The following is a 25,339-nucleotide window of genomic DNA, read 5'->3' on the forward strand; positions in this document are numbered from 1 at the left end:
ACTGTTATTCAGCAACTCTTGTCTTCTCAGCCTYTTCTGCTGGAAAACTGCTGCTARGCCTCAAGATATCACTGATGGAAACTGGAAGCGGTCCAAGGATAAAGGGACAACATTTGTAACTGCCTGAAATCAAGGCATTACAAAGCACCAGAAAGATGGCTGTAAAAACAGTGGGAAACGATGGATCTGAACACAATATTATCTTATGTAGGTTTTTGCATTATTCCTTATGCTCATGCTCTCTCTCATCACAATCCAATAGTATGCAGATGGGAAGGTCTCTGTGTCCTTGCAGGAATACAGATAGTGAGGAGCTTTTTTTTTTCTGGATAGAACTATCTCTTAAAAAGAAAAAAAATCCGTTATTTACCTCACTGTCTAGAACAGAAYGGGTGTTGCCTCTTGGCAGAATTCAAGTGTCCCTTAAAGAGAAATTTTGCACTGACRGAATTCAAGTATAAGTAATGCAATTAGGCGCTTGCAGAAAATATTTAAAGAATTCAGAAATTTTTAAAAAGACTATTTTAATCAAAAGCTATTAGGAAATTTTACTTCATTTAGTAGAATGGCTCTGAAAAAGTAATTTTCCTGCCAATAGTGCCAGTAAAGATTTTTTCATCGTTTCTAAGTACTGCAACAAAGATTGCTTYAGAATGGAAATGTAATCATTAGTGTCACTTCTTAGCAGCAAAAGAACCAACAACACCATGACCCATCTGAGCAAATTTAGAAGCTAACAATTTTAGAAGTACACGTTGGGGTCAAATATTTTTTGCTGCGCAGATACTTGCTGACAGCTGTCAATAAGAAAACTGGCTCTTATTTTTAGTTAACTTCTAATTATGCTCTTCCTGACTTCAGCATATGAATAGAAAGTTCTTTTAGGAAAATCTTTCACATCTGCTCTTTTAACATTGGCAACACAGATGAACAATTTATTCATTTTTTACCAAATCATGCTGTCACTTTTCTGCAGTTTTGTGAACTCACCAGAAAAAAAAAAAAATAATCAAGTGTTTACTTTTCCCTTATGAATGCAGCAGTCTGCATACAAAACAGCATTTCTCTCATCTGGATTTATYACAGCTGCCCTTCAGGAACTGCATGGGAAGGACAGCCACAGGGACCAGAGMACACTGACCATTCACCTCTGCCTACCTTCAGCACCTTCACCCCTGGGTTATGGCACAGGTCACTGCCAGTTCAGTGCTGTTAACAGCTCCCAGGCACGCAACACAAATCTCTCTCAGCCTGTCATTTGGTGGTGCTGCTGGAGGCATGATGGCTTCAGGATAAAAGGGACGAAGGCTTGTAGGAATAGGAAATATCTTTTGTTAGTCCTGCTGATATACTGAGTAAAGCACCCAATCATCAGAGTGTGCTGTCCCTTCATCTGACATCTCACAATTCCCATGCAAAAGGATGTTCAGACTGAAAAACCAGGCATCTCTCCCATCAGGAGCTCAGATACCCCACTTGATTGTGTTAATTTACTGGAAATCCCCTCATTAGCCTCTGCTATTATTTTCTGATTCAGGCATATTACCCATCATTGCCAAGATASAAATTTTATAAGCATTTTAGTTATGGTCTCTGCCTGACAAAAGTTTACAGGTTAAAGGTCTAGCCCTGCTCAGCAAGCTTTCAAATAGGGCTACTTAGTGTAATTACCCATAGAAACATAYTCTAAGAGAAGACTCGAGAGATAAATGAAACAAATACATAAGGGAATAAAATTTGCTGAGAAGGGTTGAATTTCAAATTAACTGTGAGCTGATATCACAWTTTTTTTGCCTTATATGCATCTATACATACTTGAGAAAAAAATACCAAGATTTTGTTTGTGCATCAAACTTCATTTTGCTCGAGTAAATTAACTATCCAGCTGAAAAACAACACAGAAAAAAACCTCAAACATTTTAGCATGGATTAATTTCATAATTARTTTGTAGCCAATAAGAAACAGTCAYYAYGACTCACRACTTGCCTATGAGAATCCAGACATCTCATATCTTGTTTACAAAGTCATTGAAACCMCTATTCTATCAAAATCTCCAACTGATTAAGAAATAAATAAAACAGGAATTAAACAAATTTTTGCTTAATAAAGAACAGACAATATTTATGTTTTACTGTAGATAGTTTTCATCTGTAACCACTTAATATTAGTATTCATGTATTTAAAAAACTAAATTATCTATGACATTTAAAAAAAAAAAAAAAAAAAAATGACAAAAAAAAAAAAAAAAAAAAGAAAACCAAAATATAATGAGAATCTACGAGGAAAAGCTCTTCATAGACCTACAGTTTACATTTATGAAGCCTACCAATGAACTGGTATCATCATCTGTATTCAGTCTTATATATAAAGCATTTATCTTTGTACTGCTTAACAGACTAATGAGATATGTCAATTCTTTTGACTTTACAGAGAGAGAACAATGGCTTTTACAAAAAGGCTTAAACAGCTCATTTACTGCTGTAAGTTTTGCAGTCTGGTAAAAAAAAAAAAACCTTTCTGTGCCCTACAAAATGAAAAGAGACAGCTACCTATGGCACAGAACAGTTATCTTTCTATCCTCAACACAAATTACATGATAAATATCACAGGATATGACCACCAGAGTTGGATCAATGTTACACAGGAGGCATTTGTGAACAGCAAAGGTAACACTCCCACCTGAAATCTGGAAAGGGAAAGAAGAATGATAGGGATAGGCAGGGGGAATGTCAGCAAATGCAAGAAAGGGACAGCAACAACAGCCCAGGGCTASAAATACAGAAGTAAGGAAGACAGGAGGGAAAGCCACTTGGGGAGATATTTACAGTGCCTGACTTTTTCCCATGCTCCCTAGGTTCCTCCTTCRGGCAGCAGAGGAGATGGGCTCTTCCAGGACGATAATTCAAAGCACCAAGCAGCTATAACCAGTCTTCTSCCATCAACTCCCCTCCTGGGGGAGACTCCCTCCTCCAAGCTGAATGCAAGATTAGKTTTCCTCAGATAAATTCAGTCTTTGTGAATTCCCATACCACAGATTTTCAAAAATGTCAATCTCCTAGCTCTCATTKGAAAGGCCCTGGTAAAAATTCTCTTTGACGTGAGCGGCGATACACATTGGCCAAGGCTGGAACTYRTGAGTGCCCTGTCCTGAGCCCCACYCTGAGACAGCCACAGGGTGAYCAGCAGCAGCTGCTACAYCTGCACAAAGACAAGTGGCACCACGTGGATATGCTACCAAGAACCTGAAAGAACATTTCAGCTCGTCATTTCAAAGATTTGGATCCCAGAAATATGCACTGGCAACCTCACAGATTCTCTGTCTCACCGCATCCTCACAACAATTGTGTGGAACACATCTTAATTTCTAGATCCCTGGCAGAGCTAGGATGACCCAGAACAAGTTGACCAGTTACATTAATGCTGAGATATTTCCATGYGTCCCTTTGAAATCTTTTTTTAGTCATAAATGAATTGTTTAAAATATGACTACCACAATGTTCTCAGAGAGAACGTTTCGAGAGAGMTAGTGTCTGAACTGAATTTCAGATTGAATTGTGGATGTAGATGCTCAATTTCCATCATACCATTCTTTTTTATTTAATTGGTGGCATATTTTTACTTTATCTCAGTTCTTCCTCCAGCAAATCAAGTATTACCTAATGGTAGTTCAGGTCTTCCAGAGCAATGTTACAATTAATCAATTATTCCATCTTGTTAGGGAAATTATAAGAGAATATATTGTATGAATAATGTACCAATAATTGTGTTACTACTGCAATYCCTAATAATCTTCCTTTAATTTTGTGGGGTTTTCTGCTTAAATTTTCTCTCATGGAAATTTTAATATTACATCAGACAATCAGCAATTTATTTTTTTTTTTTTAAATAAAGAAGGGAAAGAACATTCTTGGAGATCTTCTTGCCCTCTAATGTCTGTAGACACTATTGTCTTTCCTTCTTTCCCAGACAATCCATTACTGGGGAGAATATAGCTCTATTAACCTTGCTTTATCAGCCAGCATGTCAAAATCTGTGCTATAAATCTTCATCTTAATCATTTATGATTAAATATTCAGATGAGATTATGTGCAACCTAATTCTACACATCCATCTCTCCTTCCCTAATTAACAGAAGACAGCAACAGAGGAAGGAAACCACCACCTTTCTGAAGTAATGAGACAAAACCAAGCTTTGGTAGACAACTTTAATTTCTAAACACTTCTTTTTAATCACCATTTGGGAAAGAAATATGATTAATGAAGTTATGTATATCAAATTATACATCTGCTGCTTCACAATAGATTGTTAAATATTGCAGTGTTAGTYCCAGTAGTCCCCAAAATTCTTCTTTTTATGAAGCCTCACTGGTTTCAGTTCTTCCCATCTGTCAGAGAATTTGACATCCATACAATGGAAATTGCATGGGAGGCAACCTTCCAGAGCACAGTGGGTAAAATTCCKCCCTGTTCAGAAAAGCAATCTAAGACTTATGAACCAGTGAAAATCCTCTTGGTCTTTACTTCTATTTAGAACTGCTTTATCTTCAAACACCAAATTTGAGCTATTTAAACCTTTACTTTGAGAAGGAATGCAAAAGTGCACCGCATACTGGAAGTGATGTTGTTGATACACATCACCAGATTTTCAGAAAAATCAAACTTGAAAGCTACTAAAGGCATTACTTAAACTGMGACAGCAAACTCAACCTCTAAATGAAAGACATCTCCCAGGAAAAGACATAAAGTCAGTCGTTCTACCAGCCTGAAACTGATTTCTTATTATATTTTCTAGAACTGTGCAAATAGTAGATTCTTTGGTTGAATGAGACAAAAAGAAATAATAGAATAATAGCTCAATTAAAATCTGATGCTGGGGAAGGAAAGAAGCAGGAAAAGAAAAATGCAATTATGTATTTTTGCATCAACCTGGAACAACTATTACCCAACTCATAAATGGAAGCACTAAATTTCAAAGTGGGAAGTTGCATTTTTAGCATGAAACTTCTTTCTCAAACATGCAGGCATTTTCTCAAAATTACTGGAATAAAAGATCTTCAAATTTGTCCCTTCTCAGCCAAAACTACTTGCTAAATTCAACCTGAATCCATTATTATTTCCCAAATGGCATTTTTCAAACTTATTTGGGGAGGAAGCAAAGAAGGGCGGGGAGGGGGAATTGCCTGGCTCCATCCTCTGCTGGTTTTTCTAATTGCATTTAAATGATCCGTGCAACTGGTCTCCTACGACTTCCCTGAGGGGTAATATTTCACAGTCTAGCTAATCTCGCTATTGAAATGTGTCCTGTTTTTCAGCAAAAATTTCGCTGCTATAAAGCAGAACTGGAATAAGTTTTGTTGACTTCTAAAAGTTCTAAAGTTAATTTTAAGATCCAGAAGTATATAAACACAGGATATGAGCAGATTATGCAAGTCTGGATGGTTTAACAGGGCAAACTAATCTGCTATCCGAGGTGCCTCATGTCTACTCACGAATCCAAGTCTTGTGGTCCCGCAATATTTTGCTGTATCTGAATCAGTGATAGTCACCTTTTTAAAAACCCCAAAACTGGCATGGTGCTTGCAGGACCAGAGCTTTGTATACATCTCTTCATTGTGAGGGCTGCTGAAGCATTACTCACCAAAAAAAAGTCCCAATTCTTTGGGGAAAAGAAAGTTCCACTGCTCTACTGCTCTCAGTGATTGAGTAATCCCTTTTGCAACTTATTATTAGCAACCTTACTATACAACCTAATGGCCTGATTCTATATTTTATTTTTTTTTTCCACTAGGTTGACTAATGTGCTTTGTGAATTTCTGAACTGGAGTCAGTGCGCTGATTAAAGGAATTGAACACATTATTAAGCTTGTGGGGACTTCATTTGGTGCCTAAAGTCGAGGTGCCTCTGCCTGCAGGCTGAAATGCAGGGTAATGTGCCCAGTTACCTTTTGTATTTTACACTGGTTTAACATTCAGTGAAGTACAACTTAACCAGCTGGGGCTGGGGCACTCTGGGTGGGAAAAACATTCTAGACTCAGACATAAACACCTTTTTCTTTTTTTTCAGATTTACTCAGCTTCTGAATCACCTCAATTTACATGACAGCATGGAAAGGGGACATATCCCTGTCTGAGGTTAAAAAACTCATGTATGAACCAGTCAACAAACACTACTGAACACAATCTAAAGAAAGTGCTTCAACAGTATTTGAGACACACTTTTGTCATTACAATTGTAGCCAAAGAATGCATATTCTGGCCCATTGATGCAATACTTCTTTTTCTCAATTAATGTCKGTCTGTTGTGCTAATTCTACAGCAGCAGGTGAGAATGTTTCAAAGCAATCAAATCAAAACTAAGACATTTCCACAGTAACATGATGTTATTTCCACATTTGAATTTAAGGATACTTCAAGATTCTACACACACAAAACCCACAAATGTRTCAATTTGCAGGAACTGATGACAGTACCCTAAACCCCCAAGCAGGCAGTCTTTCAAAGTACAAGGCACATGATCAAGTAAAATACCCAGGTTAGCTTTTGTTTTGAGTATTTTATCTCCACAGGTTGGATCTAAATGATATAAAGTTACTCAATCTTCAGTGACAGCAGTTTCCATTTTCACTTTGCAGACACCCAACYAAACACCTGAATGCTCCCAAGTGATGAGCAGCCAGTAAAGTCTCACCAAGACGAGGTATCTAAACTGAGTATTGTATCTTTTGAAAAAAAATTGTCCAGAGTATACATTGTCACAGCAAAGCTTAGGCAAAATTTTCTGGCATGCCACAACATATGGAAAGCCCCAGTTTAACTGTGGTCTCAGGGTATGCCACAAATATGCAAGCTGGAATCCTATTTGAGAAGATGTTTAGCGGAAGCTTAAATCATTGACTCTGAAGTTTTTAAACTCCCTGATTTCATAGCATGTGACAATRCATCTCTGTGGAGCAAAATCAAACTGTAGAAAGACTCAATTAGTTTTGACTGTATTTCTACCAGCAAATTTTTTTATCTCCTCAGATCATGCCTGGAGAATAAACAAAATCCCAATATGCTCAGACTARGCTGTGAAATGCAAACTTCTATCTGATATAAAATTCAGAATTTTGAAAACAAAAAGAGCTATAGTTTGGAAATTCTGGCAGAATGGTAATGCAGTGAKTTAAACATATGTTTCCTGGATGAGAGGATGAGGAGGAAAAGGGTAACAACAGGGATGTAAATTCTCAGTGCGCTCTGTGAGCTTTGGGTCACTCAGTGAAGCCATGGATGTGGCCACACAGTGCCCATCTCATAATTCAGCTGTTTGGTTGTATTTAAACACACCTGCTAGTGAATTAGTTCCTTTCATACTCAGCACTCTCTTGCTAATCCCCTTCTTGTCCGGCTCTACTGAAGGCTTCCAGGGTGCCTCACGTTTTTCCTTGCCAAACAGAAAACATGCAGCACACTGCCTTCCCCCATAAAATTCTGTAGAGTACTGGGAAAGTTCTCCTGTCTGTTTGGCAGTGTCAATCTTTAGTAAACTCTGTCCCACTTTATTWCTACCCCTTATTGTCCTTTAACTGCATGTCTTTACAAACAAATTTAAAAGAAAAGAACACTTGTAGCATCACTTACTCATAGATGGATAGTTGATTAATAATTTCATTTCTCAGCTTCCTAAATACATGGCTATTCTYCCATCTCATGGTACTATATACATTTTAACAGATTCAAAATATAGATGTATTCACCAGCTCATTCGGCATTCTGGAACTGGAATTATTAATTCCTTTTGATTTTTCAAAGAAAAACTCATTTACTGTTGCTTTCATTGTCATTGGGGTTATTTCTGTTTTACTGGTTATTTCTGTTTTACTGTCGTTGGGGTTATTTACTGTTTTCTGTCATCATGTACATTATCTGTCTTYCCCTTACCACCATGCTAACATAATCATCTTTACTGAAAAATGATGGAAATCACCAAGTCTATCTAGATTATCCTTAATATCCATTCTCACAAGATAGCAGCTCTTTTTCTTCCTTTTTCTGTCCCTATTACATAGCTGAAGAATATTTTGCTATTTGGGATTTTTTTTCTGTAAAGGCCAGATCAGCTTGGTTTTGGAAAGTCTCACTTTATCCCCAAACCTCTTGACCTCTGAGCCTTAGTGCTGCTCAGCTATCAGGAAAAGAAAGGGTGTAAAGGGGCAAGGCATTATTTGCAGATTCCTAACAGTGTTGCAAACACACACTCTTTTAAGAGCTAAACCCTACAATTTTTTTCTCTTTTTATTTTTGATGTTCAGATTCCTGGCAGTGTTAGAATTATTAATTTTTTTTTTAAAATTTAGAATTTCTTTATATATTTGTAAGCACAAATTTCTCTTACTAGTTAATTGCCTCAATTATGAAATTTTGCTTTATAGGGAAAGAAAAACAAAACAGAACAAACCACTTAGCAACTTTATCTCTTCAAGAAACATAAAAGGAAGTTATCTGTGATCATGCTGTTGAAGGTTATTCAGTGTTATCAGTCTTCCATCGTGTCCTCATTCCTTACTGAGAAACACTAAAAGTTCTCAAATACCCCTATAACAAACAGAACACTGTGACACATCCGAATACATTAGCTGCTTGAGGAGGACTGTCAGCTACCACATGARAACATCTGTGATGGTTACTACTATGTTGTGCTCTCCAGTATCCATTTAAGCAGTTTAAATCGCCCAAAATGGATAACATTTTCACAGATTTCTGGAATGCCTACCCTTCCCTTTTCACAACACTTCTCCAGCAGCCCAATGCTTGCCCAGCTAAATGACCTTTGCAGACCTTCTAAAAAATTAATTTTTAAACACATTTATCCCACTCTTTCAAGGTATCATACAATTAATATTCAGTAGAATAACCAGCAGATCTCTAGTTTCAGTTCTCTTTTCTTGGTATCACACAAACCCCTATTTCCAGTCGTGAATTCACATGACTCAAGTCCTGCRCAGATGTTTCTACTTTTCTTTTCTTGCACAGGTTTCCAGCAGGTCTGTAACCATGTTTCRCCTTTTTCCTTAGGGACAACATTCAGCCACTGAATAGATCAAGCACAATCCTAGCAGCAATGTGCCATTGACACTTTATCAGCACCTTAGAGTTTTCTTTGCTAACCAAATACCTATTAACATTTCTGTATCCACTGTTTTATCCTCATTTCCCCATTTTCCTACTCTTGCATTTACATATATATTTATATATTTAAAATTCTTCTTCCAGATGTGTCAGCACCAGCCTGAGATTAGTTTCTAAGTTAGACAAGCAAAGTACACCTTTAGATGTCTATTTCCTCCAGCTGCAAAATAATGGCTGATGCTTCAAAACCCATCCCTGGTAGCATTATGATTGTGAGCTGATCACCACTGCTCCATCACGTGTCCAATCTCTTATCCCCTGGAAGATAAAGGAAATTYCTGAAAATCTTAAAGACACTTTAAATCAAAGTAGAAATACATCCATCACTGACCTAATGTTCCTTACTTCTACGTGTCGCTGACCCAATGTTCCTTGCTCCCTCCATGCATGCTGTGGGATCAACAAACTGTTTCTAGAACGAAAATCTCTGGTGGAGTTCTGATGAAAGACCAGGTTAAGCAGGAAGTTAAATAACAAGACCAGCATTACAYTCACAGCAATGAGCCAAAACCTGTGACATTTCCTTTCCTCCACCTTTAACCACTCCTAAATCCATCCAGATTATAGTGGAACTTTGGAGAAAGAATTACTCAGATACACCCTTCCTTGTAGGCAAACAAGTTTTGAGAGGAGCCCTGGCTATTTTTTTACCTTATTGGCCAGATGAATTAGAGAATACTATTAAAGTTTGAAGGGCAATTATTTCCTTCACAAGAACACRGAAAAATACATTACTCCTCAGTCTCAATCTTGATCCACTGTTTTCCTGGAGAAATACAGTCCTGGGCTGCCTCATCACCAAGGCAATTACAAGTCTGCATGCATGATTTCATTACATATCTTTGGCATAAGCACTGTCATAAACAGAAGGCTACCAAACAAAAGGCTTTCTAGAAGATGCTGTGGAGAACACAAAGGCCAAATGCATAAAATTAAGCATTGTACCAAGATCTCTTGGTTGTAGGCATCCCTGGCTTTCCATACAAACCCMCTTCCATGGAYAGAAGATAAATTGCTATGGTTTGAYCTATTATTGCCATAAACCTTCATAGGACTGCTTATTGTCATTCAGCCAAAACAGAAGAAAATTTATGCAAAATTTGTCACAAAAAAGTGTGAACACATTTGAATCACTCCAGAAAAAGTAATGTAGGCAAAGAGAAGTCCTAACCTGAGCTCAATAGTTCTAGTAGCACATTRTATGTTTGCCACTGATACACTACCAGTTTTGCATTACCCTATCAACAGTGAAAAGCATTAGAGTGAGAAGGAGTTTGTTTCTTTTTAACCACAGCTATTTATGACTGTGAGAAACACAAACCTTTCAGGCTCAGCCAGTAGCTTACCCTCAGTAGTGTTGACCTACTACTAGTGGCAGAGGAAGGAAAAAATCCAAACTTAACTCTTTGAAAAAAGCAAAAGAAGCAAAACTTCCAGAAAGCATGTTGTCCACAGTTGATGGATCCCATGTGTCAGACAGTTCAGGAAGGGTAGGCACAGCCTTTCACCCATGGGATAAATCAAAGCTAACTAATATACTGAAACACTGTCTCAAAATAATAGCTCAACAAGTTTATAAAAGTGACAAGTTTGTGAGATGCTAGTTAACAAGGGACAGAGAAAATACATGCTTTAAAGCTGGTCCTGGGCAACAATTTGGATTCAGAACACAAGCAAGCAAACTCTGATTTAGAATGTAATTAAGAAATCCTCCCTGAATTATGCAACTTTCATTCACTTCTTCAGAAGATATGAGAACACTGCAATCACTTGCCAAGTTTGATCCCAACATGCCATGGGGCAAATGGAGACCCTAAACTGTCATATTCTATTTAAATCATATGTAGGCTAAAGTGAGTGGGATTGCTTGGTATATTAAATTACTAYGAGTGTGTTGATAATTCCTCATGAACAATCTATGGCTCTGAATTATTTATTGAGGAGGAAGTGGCTTTTGAAGTGAACATTATTTCTCTCTCACAGCTAATGCTTGAATATGATAAAAATAGTTGCCAAGAGAAAAAGGAAATTAAAAAAGATACCTCCATGATTGAYGGTTCAGAGATTCTACCTTATTTCGTCATGGATTTCTTCTCTTTGTGAAGTCTATAGGCTAAAAGGATGTTCATGTAAAAAAAATAAAAATAAAAAAAAAGGACAGCCTGTGTAAGGAAATTGCTTGCAACAAATCCCAGGTAGACACACATTCAGTGATGGCAATTAATATCATTCCTAGATTATTCCCATGGCTTTGTGCTTCCTTGCTTTTAGAAYCCAGTACTGCTCATAGAAATACTGCTTCGAGGAAGCCACAGAGCAGCCTTCCTCTGGCATCAAGAGTGGTAYATCACAGAATCAAAGAGCTTTGGCTGGTAGTGCAGTTGAAGGACACTGAACAGAGCATGGAGTGACAGCAGGACAGGGAGAAGGACCCAATTCTCCCACTGGTTCTTCAAGTTTGCAGACAGACTTTTCAAAGCATTGCCCCCTCAAAAGACTTCACAGGTTTTTTAGGATGGGGRATTGAAAGCACAGATGAAGCAGTGACAGACTCCCACATAGTAAGATAAATACAGTGTGAGACAGTCTCCATTAYGACCAAATTAGAATTTCATTGGTCAAAGAGGTATTCTCACAATAAAATTCACTCTTGAGTCACAGTGRCAATATTTATACCCAAAACCATTACTTGAAATGAACATAAATCCTGCTGTCTTCTCCACGTCTACTAAGGTYACTATTAATGAAGAATTCTCCAAAGAATGATCTATGAAATGTCAGTAGAACACATATTTCTATGATATTTCTATTGTTTTTTTATTTGCAAATAGTTTATATGCACTAAGCACGCATGAAAATTTTTTGCAAATTTTCTCTGAACAGATTTGAATGTTCAGTTTATTCATATTTCAAGGTTATTCTTCAGTTTTCMAGGTGTCGAAGTTAATTTCTTTAATAACCAATCCTTTGTGCCTACTAATTAGAAATATCCAAAACAATTTGCTATTTAAATCATATGTCATTGCTTCTGATYCTTGATTGGATGAGTAATGAAATTAAGTAAGACCCATATGAATTGTGAATATTACTACTGAATATGTAATTAAGATTTTGATTAATATTCTGGCACTCAGGCTTAAAATACACCTTCCATAAGTATTTGCACTAACAAAGCTCAAGCTCAAGAAATCAGTACAAGTCATTAACACAGAGTAACTGACTTCATAACTGAACTTCAAAAGAATTCTTGTAAGGTTTTTTGATGATGATGGTTATGTACAGTGTCCTTTTAAGTTTGACTCCTATATTAGTGCAAGCTGTCAAATAAAGCTATTGGCCATCTTTTCTCCTTAGGTGCTGGTATGAAATTAAAAACTAGGGACAGGTTTTGCTGAGGTATTGAAAATATCCCATGTTAATACATGCTGATAATTTTAATGCTGATTGTTTCAAAGTTCAATGGATTGTTTTGAGAAAAATTAAAATCCTTTAAGACATACATAAAACCTTGAAATTTCATGTTTTTTCATGTAATACACTTCCATTTCCCACCATTAGGCATTAGGAYAATTTTTCATGTCATTACTGAAATATGCTTAATCACAGTCAATTGACAGTCAACATTTTTTGGAATGTTCTTTTCATCTAATATGTTCTGCACTTCAAGAAGCCAATCAGAGTGCCTGATACTTAACAGATAGAAAGATATGAATGTATAATTTCTTTTTTATTTTGTGATATAAATCTCCCATTTGTAAAACAACATAATTATTGATAACAACTTACTGACGTGAATTCTCAAGCAATATGGTATTCCACAAGCCTGTTATATTAAAAGATAAACCCATACAAAAATTCTGGCTCGTATCACAGAAAGGGTTGGTTCCCTTGTGAGAATGCAAAGAGTGTAAAGATATGGGCAGCATAAGAAGAGCTAAAATTCTCAGTCTACCTGACAGCACACGAGTAACAGGTCCAAACTGAAAAGGGAACAGGTCCATTTCAACTGCAGCTTTCTCAGCCCCTGGGCTTTTATGTTCTGGTTGTCCAAACCCACCAGCAGGGGCTGACTCAGCCTCTTTAGAAACAAACTCAGGGAATGATGGTGGGGTGGCTTATTTTGCACCCTATGYTAGTTTTCTCAGCAGCCCTCTTGATTTAATCCAACCATGAAGGGAACACTCAGAACGATTAATTAATTCTCTGACTCAATTGGATTATAAATGGAGTAGCTCTTCCACAGAAGTGACACAAAGAGAAAGAAGACAAGTTATAGAAAAATGCACATGTCCAAAATTTTATTTTTTGTGTATGAAAAAAAATAATGAATACCATATTTAAGGACCAAATGTGGCCCWTAGTTCAGAAAGGTAATTCTCACAYTATGTTATCATGAGCTCTTAATTTGACTGTGTGGTAAAAATGGTTGTTGACTGCAAATGCAATCCCTCCTTTTGACACATGCATTAATGCACTATTGTAAAAGTTCAAAGCTGTTATTATTGAGTTCTCTCTGCCACATTAATTATCCTCTGCACYGTATTTGGCTTCACTTGGGTAAATCTTCTATAAGTACCCAATCTTTACTGACAGAACATCTTCACTTAATATTCTATGAGCTCTGTTCACATTTACGTTTTTTTCAATAATTCTGTATTGAGTCCAGTTGCCACCAGCACTACTGGAAATGTTGTATCCTCAGCCTATTTGTCTGCTGTCAGCCATACATGTCATTGTTTCTGAAGCTGAGCTGTCCAGTGCTTGGAAGCTGCAGGTTGAAGTTGATCCTAGCACTTCCACTTTGTTTATAATAATTCCTTATTGTTGTTACTTAGGCCATTCTTTTCCACAGCATGTTGGATCCAGACTAGAAAGCAAACAAACAAAATAAGGGAAAAAGCACAAAAAAAGAGGGGATGATCTAACTTTAAGCAGCAAAAGTAGTCGGTGAATGAAATGGGGGGAAGGACAAAACTTTTTAAAGCTGTATAGCATATTCTGGGTGCAAAGCATAAAGCCTAGTGGAAAGAAATCTTTAAAATATTAAARTCTTACTTTAATAGGCCAATACTGTCCATTATAGAGAGATGTTCATGTTTTCAACATGTTTAACTTGAAACATGTGTTGACAGACACATTGAAATGATAATTGGTTTTGAATTGCTTCTACTTAGATCATTTTCCATCTGAGTATCTCAAAGTATATTACAGAAATAAGGCTCATAATATCCATAGACCAGACTGCAAATATGTGCTAGATAACTAAAGAATAAAATCTTCAGAAGCATGCTCTGCTTTGAGTGCCCAAATTGAACCACTTTAAATATCTTTATCTTTTAAGGAAAATATTATAAAAAGCTCCACTCCAATTAAAGTAAAAGGGAGATGAAGTTCTTAATTTCTGAAACACAGAATAAAGGCAACCAAAAGACAACCAAAACTATGGGGCTCCACTTGCTGTGGAGCTTGAGGTGAGATGGGAARTAAGAAGCTGGAACATGAAACAGGGTTTAATTTTGGCCACAGAACTTCTGCTTATGCTGATAAAAATCAACCACAAAAATGTYATCAGGAAATCAACTCAGAGCAAGAACCAGGAATTCAAGCAATTTTTAAATGCTATTTATTTCATCTTTTTGCAAGAAATGGCAGAGTAAAAGTGTAAAACCACTACTAGGTATACACACCAAAACTAATTTTTTTGCTATCTCTTTTTCTAAGTTTGACCACATATGACAAAGAAAGGTTGATGAAAAAAAGGAATAAACCAATCCCTCAGCTAATTCAGTTTGTCTGGAGCTACTCCTGTAAACTAAGCAGGCCTTTTCATGGAGWTCTGTATTATGGTGCTCTTTGTGATTATACTGTACATGTAGCATGAATGTTTGTAAACAGAAATACTGGTAGTGTACTTTCAGGGTAGGAGAAAGAGAGAAAGCTAAAAGGTGAAAAAAGGTAGAAAACAAATTAATTAAGCAGTAAAAAAGAAAGACAGGGAAATCTGGGTTTGGTCTCATTACAAGGTCCTATTAGGTCTTCCTCTGTGGCCTCACAAACACGACATTTCTGTCAGTGTTATGTCACAGCTCCATCAGGAAGGGCAGAAAATGTCCCCATCCAGCCYTGCCTAAGCATCAGCACAGAATCCACTTAGAGAGACAAGAACTGACCTCTCACAGCTGGAAAGGGCAGTGGACTCAAATCTCCTAAAACCTGAGCAAATACTCTAATCACAAGGGACGTTTCTCCAGTTCTATAACACCAGGCAGAGTCAGCAATATTTGTTGGGGATATAAGCTTGTCATTGCTCATAAAGAAGATTTAAACAGTGCTTGCCAACGGGATCCACCAAGGGATTTTGGTGCCACTGCAGCCTAGCATCTGGTTTGCAATGGGATTAAATGAGGAGAAACTCAGTTCTCTGTGCTGGAGAGATGCTGGACACAGCCAAAACGCAGGAATACAAGCCTCTAGGCGACTTTCAAGTTGAGCATTGCAGTCCATTTTGCTTAAGTTCCACAAGTAACTTCATATAAAATCACAAAATAACAGTGTTTGATGTGGGAAGGGACCTCTGGAGACCCATCTAGTTCAAGTTGTCTGCCAAATCAAGTTCACAGAGCAAGGTGCATAGGATCATATTCAGGCATGTTTTAAATATCTCMRGAGAAGGAGACTCCACAAACTTCTTGGGCAGCTTGCTCCAGTGCTCTGTCACCCTCACAGTAAAATAGCCATCTTTACAAGGCTGTTAAGCCAAATTTTCTAGGTCATCTTTTCAGGTCTAYATGCCTGAAGAATATCTAAATTCTSCTTTCAGAGCARAGTCCTATTATAGATCCATCTCACAAATATTTCTCCGAAATATTTCCATATAAAGCGAGCCTTAGGGTTGAAGAAAAATAAGAAAAGACACAACTTCATGCATACCCTTCTTTTAGATAAAACCCCACACACATTTATGACAAAGCTTATTGTTCCACACAAGCCACTATTAAATGCTGAAAATATCAGCATAGTGGCTTTMATTCCTTTCTATGCATGTATAGATCTCTCTACAGATAGCTGATGTCTGGTGCTTGATATTTAAAGGCACTTTCCTTGGACCTGCAGGACATAATCTACTGATCCTATGCACTCTACATGGAAAAAAAAAAAACACTCAAAGAAGTTGTCAGGATCCTAGAAAAAGATCAGATGTTTACATGAAAACATCCCATTAAAGTGAGTAATGTTGAAAACCGTGGCAATGCCGAGCTTCATTTTTAAGGGCAGAAATCAATCTGATATGTAACTGCTGATAGAGATAAGGAAAACTGTCCATCTGTAGGTTAATTCACTTTTTATTCACCATAAAACATCTGCATCTTTCTCTAAAGCAGCTGGTACCATCCTTGGTACATTAGSCTTGTCTAAGTCACACCTTCCAGCTTCAGAAGAACAAAAAGTAGTTACTATCCCTCACATATAACTGGCTGCTAAAATTCCTTTGAAAACACCCCACAAAACCATCTGACTCCATGTGCTCCAACTCATGGCATCAAGTCGTTTGTGACTGATARCATTAACCACCCCCACTGATTATCCCTGCCAATCTAGAAGATTTATATGGCTCACCATACAAGTCTTATACCGTGAACATACTCAACAGCACAGGTTTGTTGTCAACGGAAAAGTAATGAAAATAATAACATAATGTAGCAATTATTTTATCTTGGGGAGAAAAGTACATTATAACCCATTTCATCCATTCAGGCAGGCAAACAGAATGAGAAGGAGAGTGATAAGAAACCACTTCAGCAATCAGAGCCCATGGGGAGATAATAATTCATGTTATGGTTGTCAGAAAATTCAGGTAAAATCTCTTGGAAAAATATATACCCAAGACCTATTATTTTTTAATTCTAAAATTTATGAAAAGATGTTTTTGAGTACTCTCTTCCCTGTCAGCTTATGCCAGACTGATATCTCACATTTTTATTTATCATTGTTCAGATGACTACTCACTGCAGTGAGAGTTTATCTAGCAYTTTCCCGTGTATATAACATTTTTGCTGAGAGTTTTCCCAGACATACAGCCCTTCTGTTTTCCTGCCTGCTTCTACAGTTTCTCAAGCGGTCACTTAGGAAATTTTTCAAATAATCCCTCTTTGGTCAGTGGCTGAAAGGAAATAAACTGGAGTTAGGTACTTAGTTACGAGGATTAACTGGTATTCCCATGACTTTTCAGAACCTGCTTCCTTTTTTACATGCTCACTCAGTTCTCCCTCATGTGCTCTTTTATATCAGACACTTCATTTAAAAAATCAAGTAAATTGAAGCAGCCCTGTTTTCCCCTTCCATGCCCATATGTCCACTTGACACAATGTATACATCAGGTAGCTGTGCTAAAATTAACAAAAAAGGCACCACTTTGTAAACATACTTTAGAAACCCAAAATTTCTACTTGATGTGCAAGCAAAAGAGCTATTGATTTTTCTGTTCCTCATAAATTCCTCCCAAACAATCTGTTTTACAAACCAAATATAAGTCACTGTTGTATTTATATGCTATACATTAAAAGCTACTTAATTGGAAGAGAGAGACAGAAGAACAAGGTAACACTGTTATAAGTGACAAAGGAATTGATTTAATTTTAATTTTATTAGAGCTTTTGTATCTTTGTGGCCAAGTCAGTTCTTAGGGACAAATATTAAGGACTGAGCMAGCTGACAAGGAGAATACTCTTCTGAACAAGTTAAACTGTGATGTAAATAACCTGAAGAATAAAGGAAGATAACTGAGGCTACAGACCATGCTGTGATGTCACACTTTCTTGCTTTCTCAAAGAGATGTGGACATGAAAACTGACCTTTCAGCAACAAATACTTTCCCTGATGTAAGTAACAGGAATTTTAACAACAAAAAGCAACAACAACAAAAAAAATCTCTCATCTGGTTGCAAGAACCTTCTGCAAGCTTATAACAATTAGAAACAAATTATTATGTGAAGCATTTATTTGAATTCATGGTATGTACATACAATCATTCCTGCATAGCATCAGAGGACTCTAGAATAATATCTATATATGATAATAATATATATAAAATAATATCAATATCTGACACAAAATCCTCTGAAACACAAACTCTTGAAATCTTACCAATTTTCCACTCTTAGAAAAAGGCAAATACTAATTCTTCCCATGTATAAGTTTCTAGAAAGCATTTTGTGTATAAAATATTAGTTTTCYTACTAAGCCAATTGAGTGATCAGAAATTTTAGTGCTTAAGCAGTCCTTTGAAAATCTGAAAATTTATGTAACTGATAAATATTCTCTACAGAGAGAATGCTTGTTAATTATTGAAGTACAGTATCTTTCTTCTGAAGTACATCAGCATCTTTTGCACATAGCTGAGGTTRTTAGAATAAACTGAATACCAAATCTGATTTGTATGCAGACTTGTAAGAGATTTTTAAGAACATAGTAAAGCTTCACTTCTGTATTTCCAAAAAAATATGAAAGGCACAGACTTCATCTGAATACCACTGGCTTCAGAAAAGAGAAGACAAAAAAAGAAAAGAAAAAAAAAAGGAAAGAAAAAATATAAAAAAATTTGAATATTTGTTCTGCTGAATATATTACCAAAAGTTTAAATGTGGTCAGGCCACTTACAGGGTGGGCTGCTCCTTCTAATCCTGTTAAGGGGAAAAAAAAGTGCCCCTTTAATTTTTGTTTCTGACAGCCCATAACCTTTCCTGAGACCTAAAGATACAGCAAGCAAAATAGTTAGTCAGTAGGACTTTAACTCAAGCACTGCAGTAACTCGATAAAAGAAATATGGCATTGCTGAGTGGCAGCATTTTGCTACAMTAAGAGACAGATGGGGAGGATATGCAATAATCTTGTCTAGGAAATGGCTATGATTCATAAATTTGGACTCCATGTGACAAATTATCTGACAGATTTCAAAACAGTGAGAAAAACTGGTGTCAGATTGAGATATTATCACATCTTAGKGTGAAGTCCAGTGGCAGCTGGAATTATTGACCACCTAGCTACACCAAACTCCTACACTGCTACTGAACAAAAGTGTCAAAACTACTATGTAGATCAAAAATGCAAAAAGAAAGGAACCTGTTTAAGTTTGCAGCTGAGCTAAGACTGATGAGACTTTTTTTAATTTGAACTTCCTGGCTCACACTTTCACCTTAAGGGGCCAGTTATACTCAACAGTGAGCACTGAAGAAGTGGTATGGATTTCTCACATACTGGGGACATGCCATTTCCCTTTTTTTTTTTTTTTTTTTCTAAGAGCATCAAGTTGTTGCAGAGGTGAAGCTTATGAGCACAAGTAATGACCTTTCTTTGGCATATGATCCAGACCTGTGAAAAATGCTTCCACAGGGCACCAGAGAAATTACAACTCACCCTGGTCTCAGAATCCAGCATCACCTTTACAACCTTACTGTAACTTTTTTTTTTTTTTTTTTTTTTTTTTTTTTTTTTTTTTTTTTTTTTTTTTTTTTTCCCTGAATAAGAACCATGAGGGAGGAGGAAAATAGTGGTTTCTTGTACTACACATAAATAAATCTAGCTAAACCATAGCATCACTTGTCAGGAAACCAGACCCACTTTGGAACAGACACCTGTCCCGGACAGTGCCACTGGGAAGGAGCAGCAATTCACTTGGTGTTTCCTCCTCCTTCTCTAGGTGGTTTCCCACACAGCATGGAAGTCTCAGCCAAACCCCCTCACTCTGCTGAGAGGTTTATACTTAATCATCTCAGTATTACTTCAGCTATCCAGAAATAATTTTAAAGGGTAATTTCCAGCCCTCTTCTTTCCAATGATTCACCCTTCCTCTGGCCTTGTTAGYTACAGAAACTTGACAGTTCCCTCTCAGGCACTGTCACTGCAGCCTTTCAGACAAAATGACAGACACTGTGGGAACTCCCAAGCACTGAGCAAGGCAGACTGCTCACACCACCCCGCTGCAAGGCACAAGATTTGTCTCGGGGAACTATTTTTGCTTTCCAGACACCACAAGATGGTCATGGGCAAGTCCTCCCGTCTCCTCCTCTCGCTCACCCCATTTCCCACAACCCATACTCCCCCCAGTGCTGACTCTCAGGACCCCTTTACTGAGCTTCAGGAGTGTGGCTATTCGATCCTGCCAGACTAAAGGAACCTCAGCCAGAATTATTTTTTTTTTAAGGAAATGAACCAGCTCCACGGACGCCAAGTGAACACTATGATCTCTTATACCCAGTCACCAAGTCCTGCCATCCACTGCAAAATCTGAAAGTCATGGTTGAGCCTGGGAAGGTTGGGCAATCAAGGGGATGCTCTCAGGCCAGGCTCAAAGGGCAACAGTTTATTTGAATCCTACTGGCCCATACACCCCCACAAAATCATTGCAGACTATAAATTAAAGCATCCACTTCCTTTTTTTCCTTTCAATGGGATAAAAAGAYCCTGTTCAGTACATCCTCCTTGTACCCCCACCAGAGTCTATTAACAACTACACCAGGTCTCTCACAGCACAAACAGGGGAGAAGAGAGCTCCACAGTGCGGTTTCCATGCCCGTATATTGGTAAAAAGCAGAACACACTGGAAGTGTGGATAAGGAAACATATCTGTGACTGTCTCTGAAGACAAAATCTCATCAATTGTCATATTTTATCATGAAATTTGCTGCCAATAAATGCCTAGTATCTGCACTCTGCTGTGGCAAGCACATCTTCAGAGACTTCACTGGAATTTTAACAGGTAGATAATGTTACCAGGAAGCCTGTGAACATCCAAACTCCACAGGAAAAAAAAACAAAACAAAAAAAAAAAAAACAAAAACAAACTATTCTTCAAAAAGGAGAAGTTTAACACACTAAAGTTTTTTTGGGGGGAGGAAAAGTTGTACCAATTCCAAAACAAAAAAACCCTACACTTTCATTCAGAACTGATTGGCAGTTTAGCTGATCCTGCAGCTCCCCTTTTTCACACTCTAGTAATAAAAACAGTTTTAGTCATTTTAGATTGCCTGCTTCCAGCATTGTTCCATGCTGCATTAAAGACCTCATTCATTTCCCATTAGCACATTTTAGTTAAAATTAACACATAATCATTTTCAATTATGYGGCATTCAGTATATTTACAAACAAAAAATTAATCTCAAAGAAAAAGCTTTGAAATTGTTAAGAGTCATTTTGACAGAATTAATCACTAAAAACATTTTTTAACACTTTTTTAGAATTTGATTCACAATATTAAAAACATCAGGATTGTCAGTTGCTCCATGCATTACTCAGGATGACTTTCTTAAACGAGCAGTTGACACAACTGCTCCCAAAATCTTTGTCAATGGGACAAATAAAGGGAAATTGGAKACCTCAAGATTCAATTCATTTTAAGAGGAGCCAGAAGATAACAAACACCACGTGAAAACAATCACCAGTTTCAGTACCTTGAGAATCAGGCACAAGCAAACTTTCTTCTCATTCCCTGAAATCCTTGCCCGTACACAAAACCTCAGTTCTCATACCTAGGCCTCCTTGTTGACAAAYCTATTGCTGTCATTTTTACTTGTGGGAGATTCAATGCTATAAACAACAGAAAACTTCAACATAGTTACCGGAGAGCTTTAACCAGGGGCAAAAGAAGGAAGGAAAAATCTGAAAGCTAAGAGGTAATACAATGAGAGGCACAGAACAAAGGGTAGCAGGTTTTGTCAGCCATTGGGATGCTGASCCCAGCATGTGGGCACTTGTGGTGCTCACACAGCCAGCATGGTCTGTTCAGCTGTGTCAAAGAATGAGTTAATCTCCAAACAGAGACAACTGGAAAACATTTCAGCCTAAATAGTTTGAGCTATTTGCTCAAGCCAGTGTCAGTGTTACCCTGCAGAGCAAAAGTTCTGGACTATTAAGTGTTTGAATAGAGATACTCTTTTCCAGAAAATTTCCACAGATCATGTTAGCTCTGACGCCATGTACACTTATGTACAGAGTTTCTTGAGGTTCGATATGACCTTCTTCTTTGGTGCTGATTATTAGCTGCAGATGTCTCCAAAGGCTGTTCCTAATCAAGAATACATGTAGGGAATTAAAATGGAGCCACTTTAATCAGTTATGAAGTGCTAATATGAAATACTCCATACTACTGACCAAATAATTTCTAAGTTTGCCKAAAACTGCAAAGAAATACTTCTAAGTCACTGAGAGAAAAGCAATTTTATGGCTCTGTTTCACTGAAAAAAAGTGTAACAGACTAAACCATAAAGAATGTCCTAACATGCCTCATCAGTTTAATATTCTGGTAGTCTTACACTGCTGCACMTAAAACATGAAGAAAAGATACATATGATCAAAAGAGACTCATCTAGCTTTAAATATAGAAGAATATGTGTTCTTGCAAGGAGCAAATCTTATGTTAAAAGACACTGTGCTTCAACAAAAAGCAAGCTGCTGGAGAGCTCTAAATCCCAGACACCTCATCTGGCAGAAGTGCTGTGCAGTATCGGATCCCACCCTGCTCCACCCACAGCCCTCCCCGCTCTTTGTGTTCTCCAATACAGAGTCGTGACACCAGACCTTGCAAAACTCCCTTCTGTGCCACTCAGCATGATCCACACTGTTTGACTTTTATATGTATGAGTATCAACAAGAATTTCTAAGTACAATTTTAGCCAGTCTACTTACTTTTGGGTCTGCAGAGTGAGGGACTAAACATAACACAGAAATCATCACATTCAGAAAGTCCTAAACCTAAGTTGTGTTAAAAAACTGTGAARGTAGAATGTAAAGACTATACAAGCATTCAAAATCCAAAACAAAGCCTCACTTTCTGTTCCAAATTCTGCTTCCCTCTCAAGTTATCAATATCTGAGCACGATAACTAATTACCAATACTGAGCACAACTGTAACTTTGAGTTAGTTTCACAAGTTTAGAAAATGGCATTTGTTACAATGAACCAAATACTCTGGAAAGTGAAAAGCACTTGGTTATGGCATCCTAAGATCTTTGGTCGATTATCTAGCAACACCTGGACTCCTTGATGCTAAGGAGCCACAAGCAGAATTGAGCTGTACTGGATACGGTGCTAAGAGAGCAAAAGACACTCTTTGCACAAAAGGATGAGGCACATCTTAAAAAACGCCAGTGCTAGAAGTTCAGAGTAACAACAAATTAAAACTTTCTTATTAAATAATTGTGAAAACCCCCCAACGTTTCCAAAACAGAAGGAGGACACWATTTCCATCCATCAGACAAGAAACCCAAATAGTATTTTCAGCTGTTGCTTTAGCACACTTGCCCCACTGAATGACCTTCTTCAACASAGCATCTATCTTCCAAAATTTTATRTGAAAGTTTTATCTCTTTATATGCTATGCTTTCTGAATGCTGCACTCTTCAAGCAGCATTAAATGTATTTGCAGGACATTCAGCCTCCACAGGAATCTTTCCTGGAAATTTGTCAAAGTTGAAGGAAAACTTTACACTTGAAAACTATGATGTCATTCCCTTTTTCAGCAAGTGCCTTCCACAACCGCCTTCAGCACATCCTTTCCATAATGCACAGTACGTCGCTTGCAGATGGTTTTGGGAACTGCTACTCAAAAGTTTGATTTAGAAGACATTCTTTAATATGTCACATATATAGAAAAGTGATATGCATAGCAAGGAGATGCCTGTTCGCAGCATATGTACACATAAATCTCAAAACACAGCCCTGGAAAGGGCGTTACTGGAAAGTAACTCTTCAGTGCCAGTGAAGTTCCATGCTGGCGGCAACGGTGTCCTGGCCACATATGAGGAGACCGGGAGACGTTCATTACCGGGCTGTGTCCCCTTTCCCACGCCCGTTCCCTTATTTTACCGACCCCCCGGGTGGATGTTTCCCAGGAGGTTCAGGGCACCGGGCGCTGCGCGGGCTTCAGGCAGCCGTGCGCCTCCCGGGGCGGCGGCCGCCCGTGCAGCACAGGGCGCTCCGGACCCGGTGGGACTCCCCTCGGCACCCCGCGAGCGGTCAGCCCCGMGGGGACCCGGTCACCTCGACGGCCCGGAGCGTCGGGGAGCGCTGTCCCGAAGAGGGACCCCGAGGTGGGGCAGGCGGCCGCTCGCCGGGCGCAGTCCCACCCGCGACCGGACGCGCTCCCTCGTGGCCAGGGGCTCAAGCCCCGGCCCCCGCACSGCCCTCACCCCGCTCCTCACCTCCAGACCTGCCCCAGCTGCAGGATGTGGACGAGCGACTGCAGCAGCCAGATGCAGAAGGCGCAGGACGAGGACCGGCCGCCGCCAGCGCGGGGACCGGCGGCGCCGCTGCCGGCGGCGTTGCTGCTGTTGCTGCTGCTGTTGGTGGCGTTGCCCTTGCTGGCGGTGGACGCCTGTCGCTGCGGCGTGCTGGGGCGAGCGGCGTCGATGTCCGCGGCCGCGGAGCTGCTGCTCACCAGCAGCTTGCTCTCGGCGGCGGGGCAGTGCCCGGCGGCGGCGGCGGCSGCCGCGCTGTCCTCGGTGCTGAAGTCGTGCGCGAACCAGCGGAAGCTGAAGACCTGCACGGAGAGGGAGCCCAGCAGCACGAAGAACAGGGTGAGCCCGAACCACCAGCGCTGGCCCCGCAGGTAGTAGTCGACCGCCAGCCAGATGTCGGTGCCCACGTCCGCGAAGTACACGGCCAGGGCGGCCAGGATCCAGAGGCAGTCCCACAGCGAGTAGCGCCGCTGCTCCCTGCCCAGCCGCAGGCACAAGGAGGACGAGCCCCCGCCCGAGCCCCGGGAGCCCCCGCCACCGCCCCCTCCGCCGTCTCCTCCTCTGCCGCCGCTGCAGCAGCAGCAGCAGCACCGGGAGCCGCCGCCCGAGCCGTCCCCGCCGCCGCTGCCGCTGCAGCACCCGCCCCCGGGCGCCTCGTCGTCGTCGCTGCCGCCGCCCGGCCCGGAGCCGGCGGGCAGCCCCGGGGCCAGAGCCTGCACGGAGCCCGAGTGCTCGGAGTTCTGCAGCGGCGTGAACGCCACCTCGCCGCCCTTCTTCATCTTCCGCCGCCCGTCCGACTTCGCGGCCATGATGCCTCCCTCAGCCCCGCCGGAGAGCGAGCGGGAGCAGCGAGCGCTCCTTTATCCCGCGCCTCCTCCTGCTCCTCCTCCTCCGCCTCCTGACTCCTGCCTCCCGCCCTCCGCCGCCGCGGACCCGC

General features: G+C 39.5%; 1 protein-coding gene across 1 annotated transcript in view; it reads right to left on the reverse strand.

The window, feature by feature from the left end:
• Positions 1-25,211, reverse strand: part of XKR4 (XK related 4) — a 209,531-nt gene extending 184,320 nt beyond the window's left edge. The window contains exon 1 of the mRNA XM_057366595.1: positions 24,367-25,211. Coding sequence (XP_057222578.1) covers positions 24,367-25,211 — 845 coding nt within the window. The remainder of the gene's footprint in view (positions 1-24,366) is intronic.
• Positions 25,212-25,339: the final 128 nt, after the last annotated feature.

The sequence above is a fragment of the Malurus melanocephalus genome, unplaced genomic scaffold, assembly GCF_030028575.1.
Source record: "Malurus melanocephalus ecotype Western Australia unplaced genomic scaffold, MMel_1.1 scaffold_69, whole genome shotgun sequence".
Classification (NCBI taxonomy): domain Eukaryota; kingdom Metazoa; phylum Chordata; class Aves; order Passeriformes; family Maluridae; genus Malurus; species Malurus melanocephalus.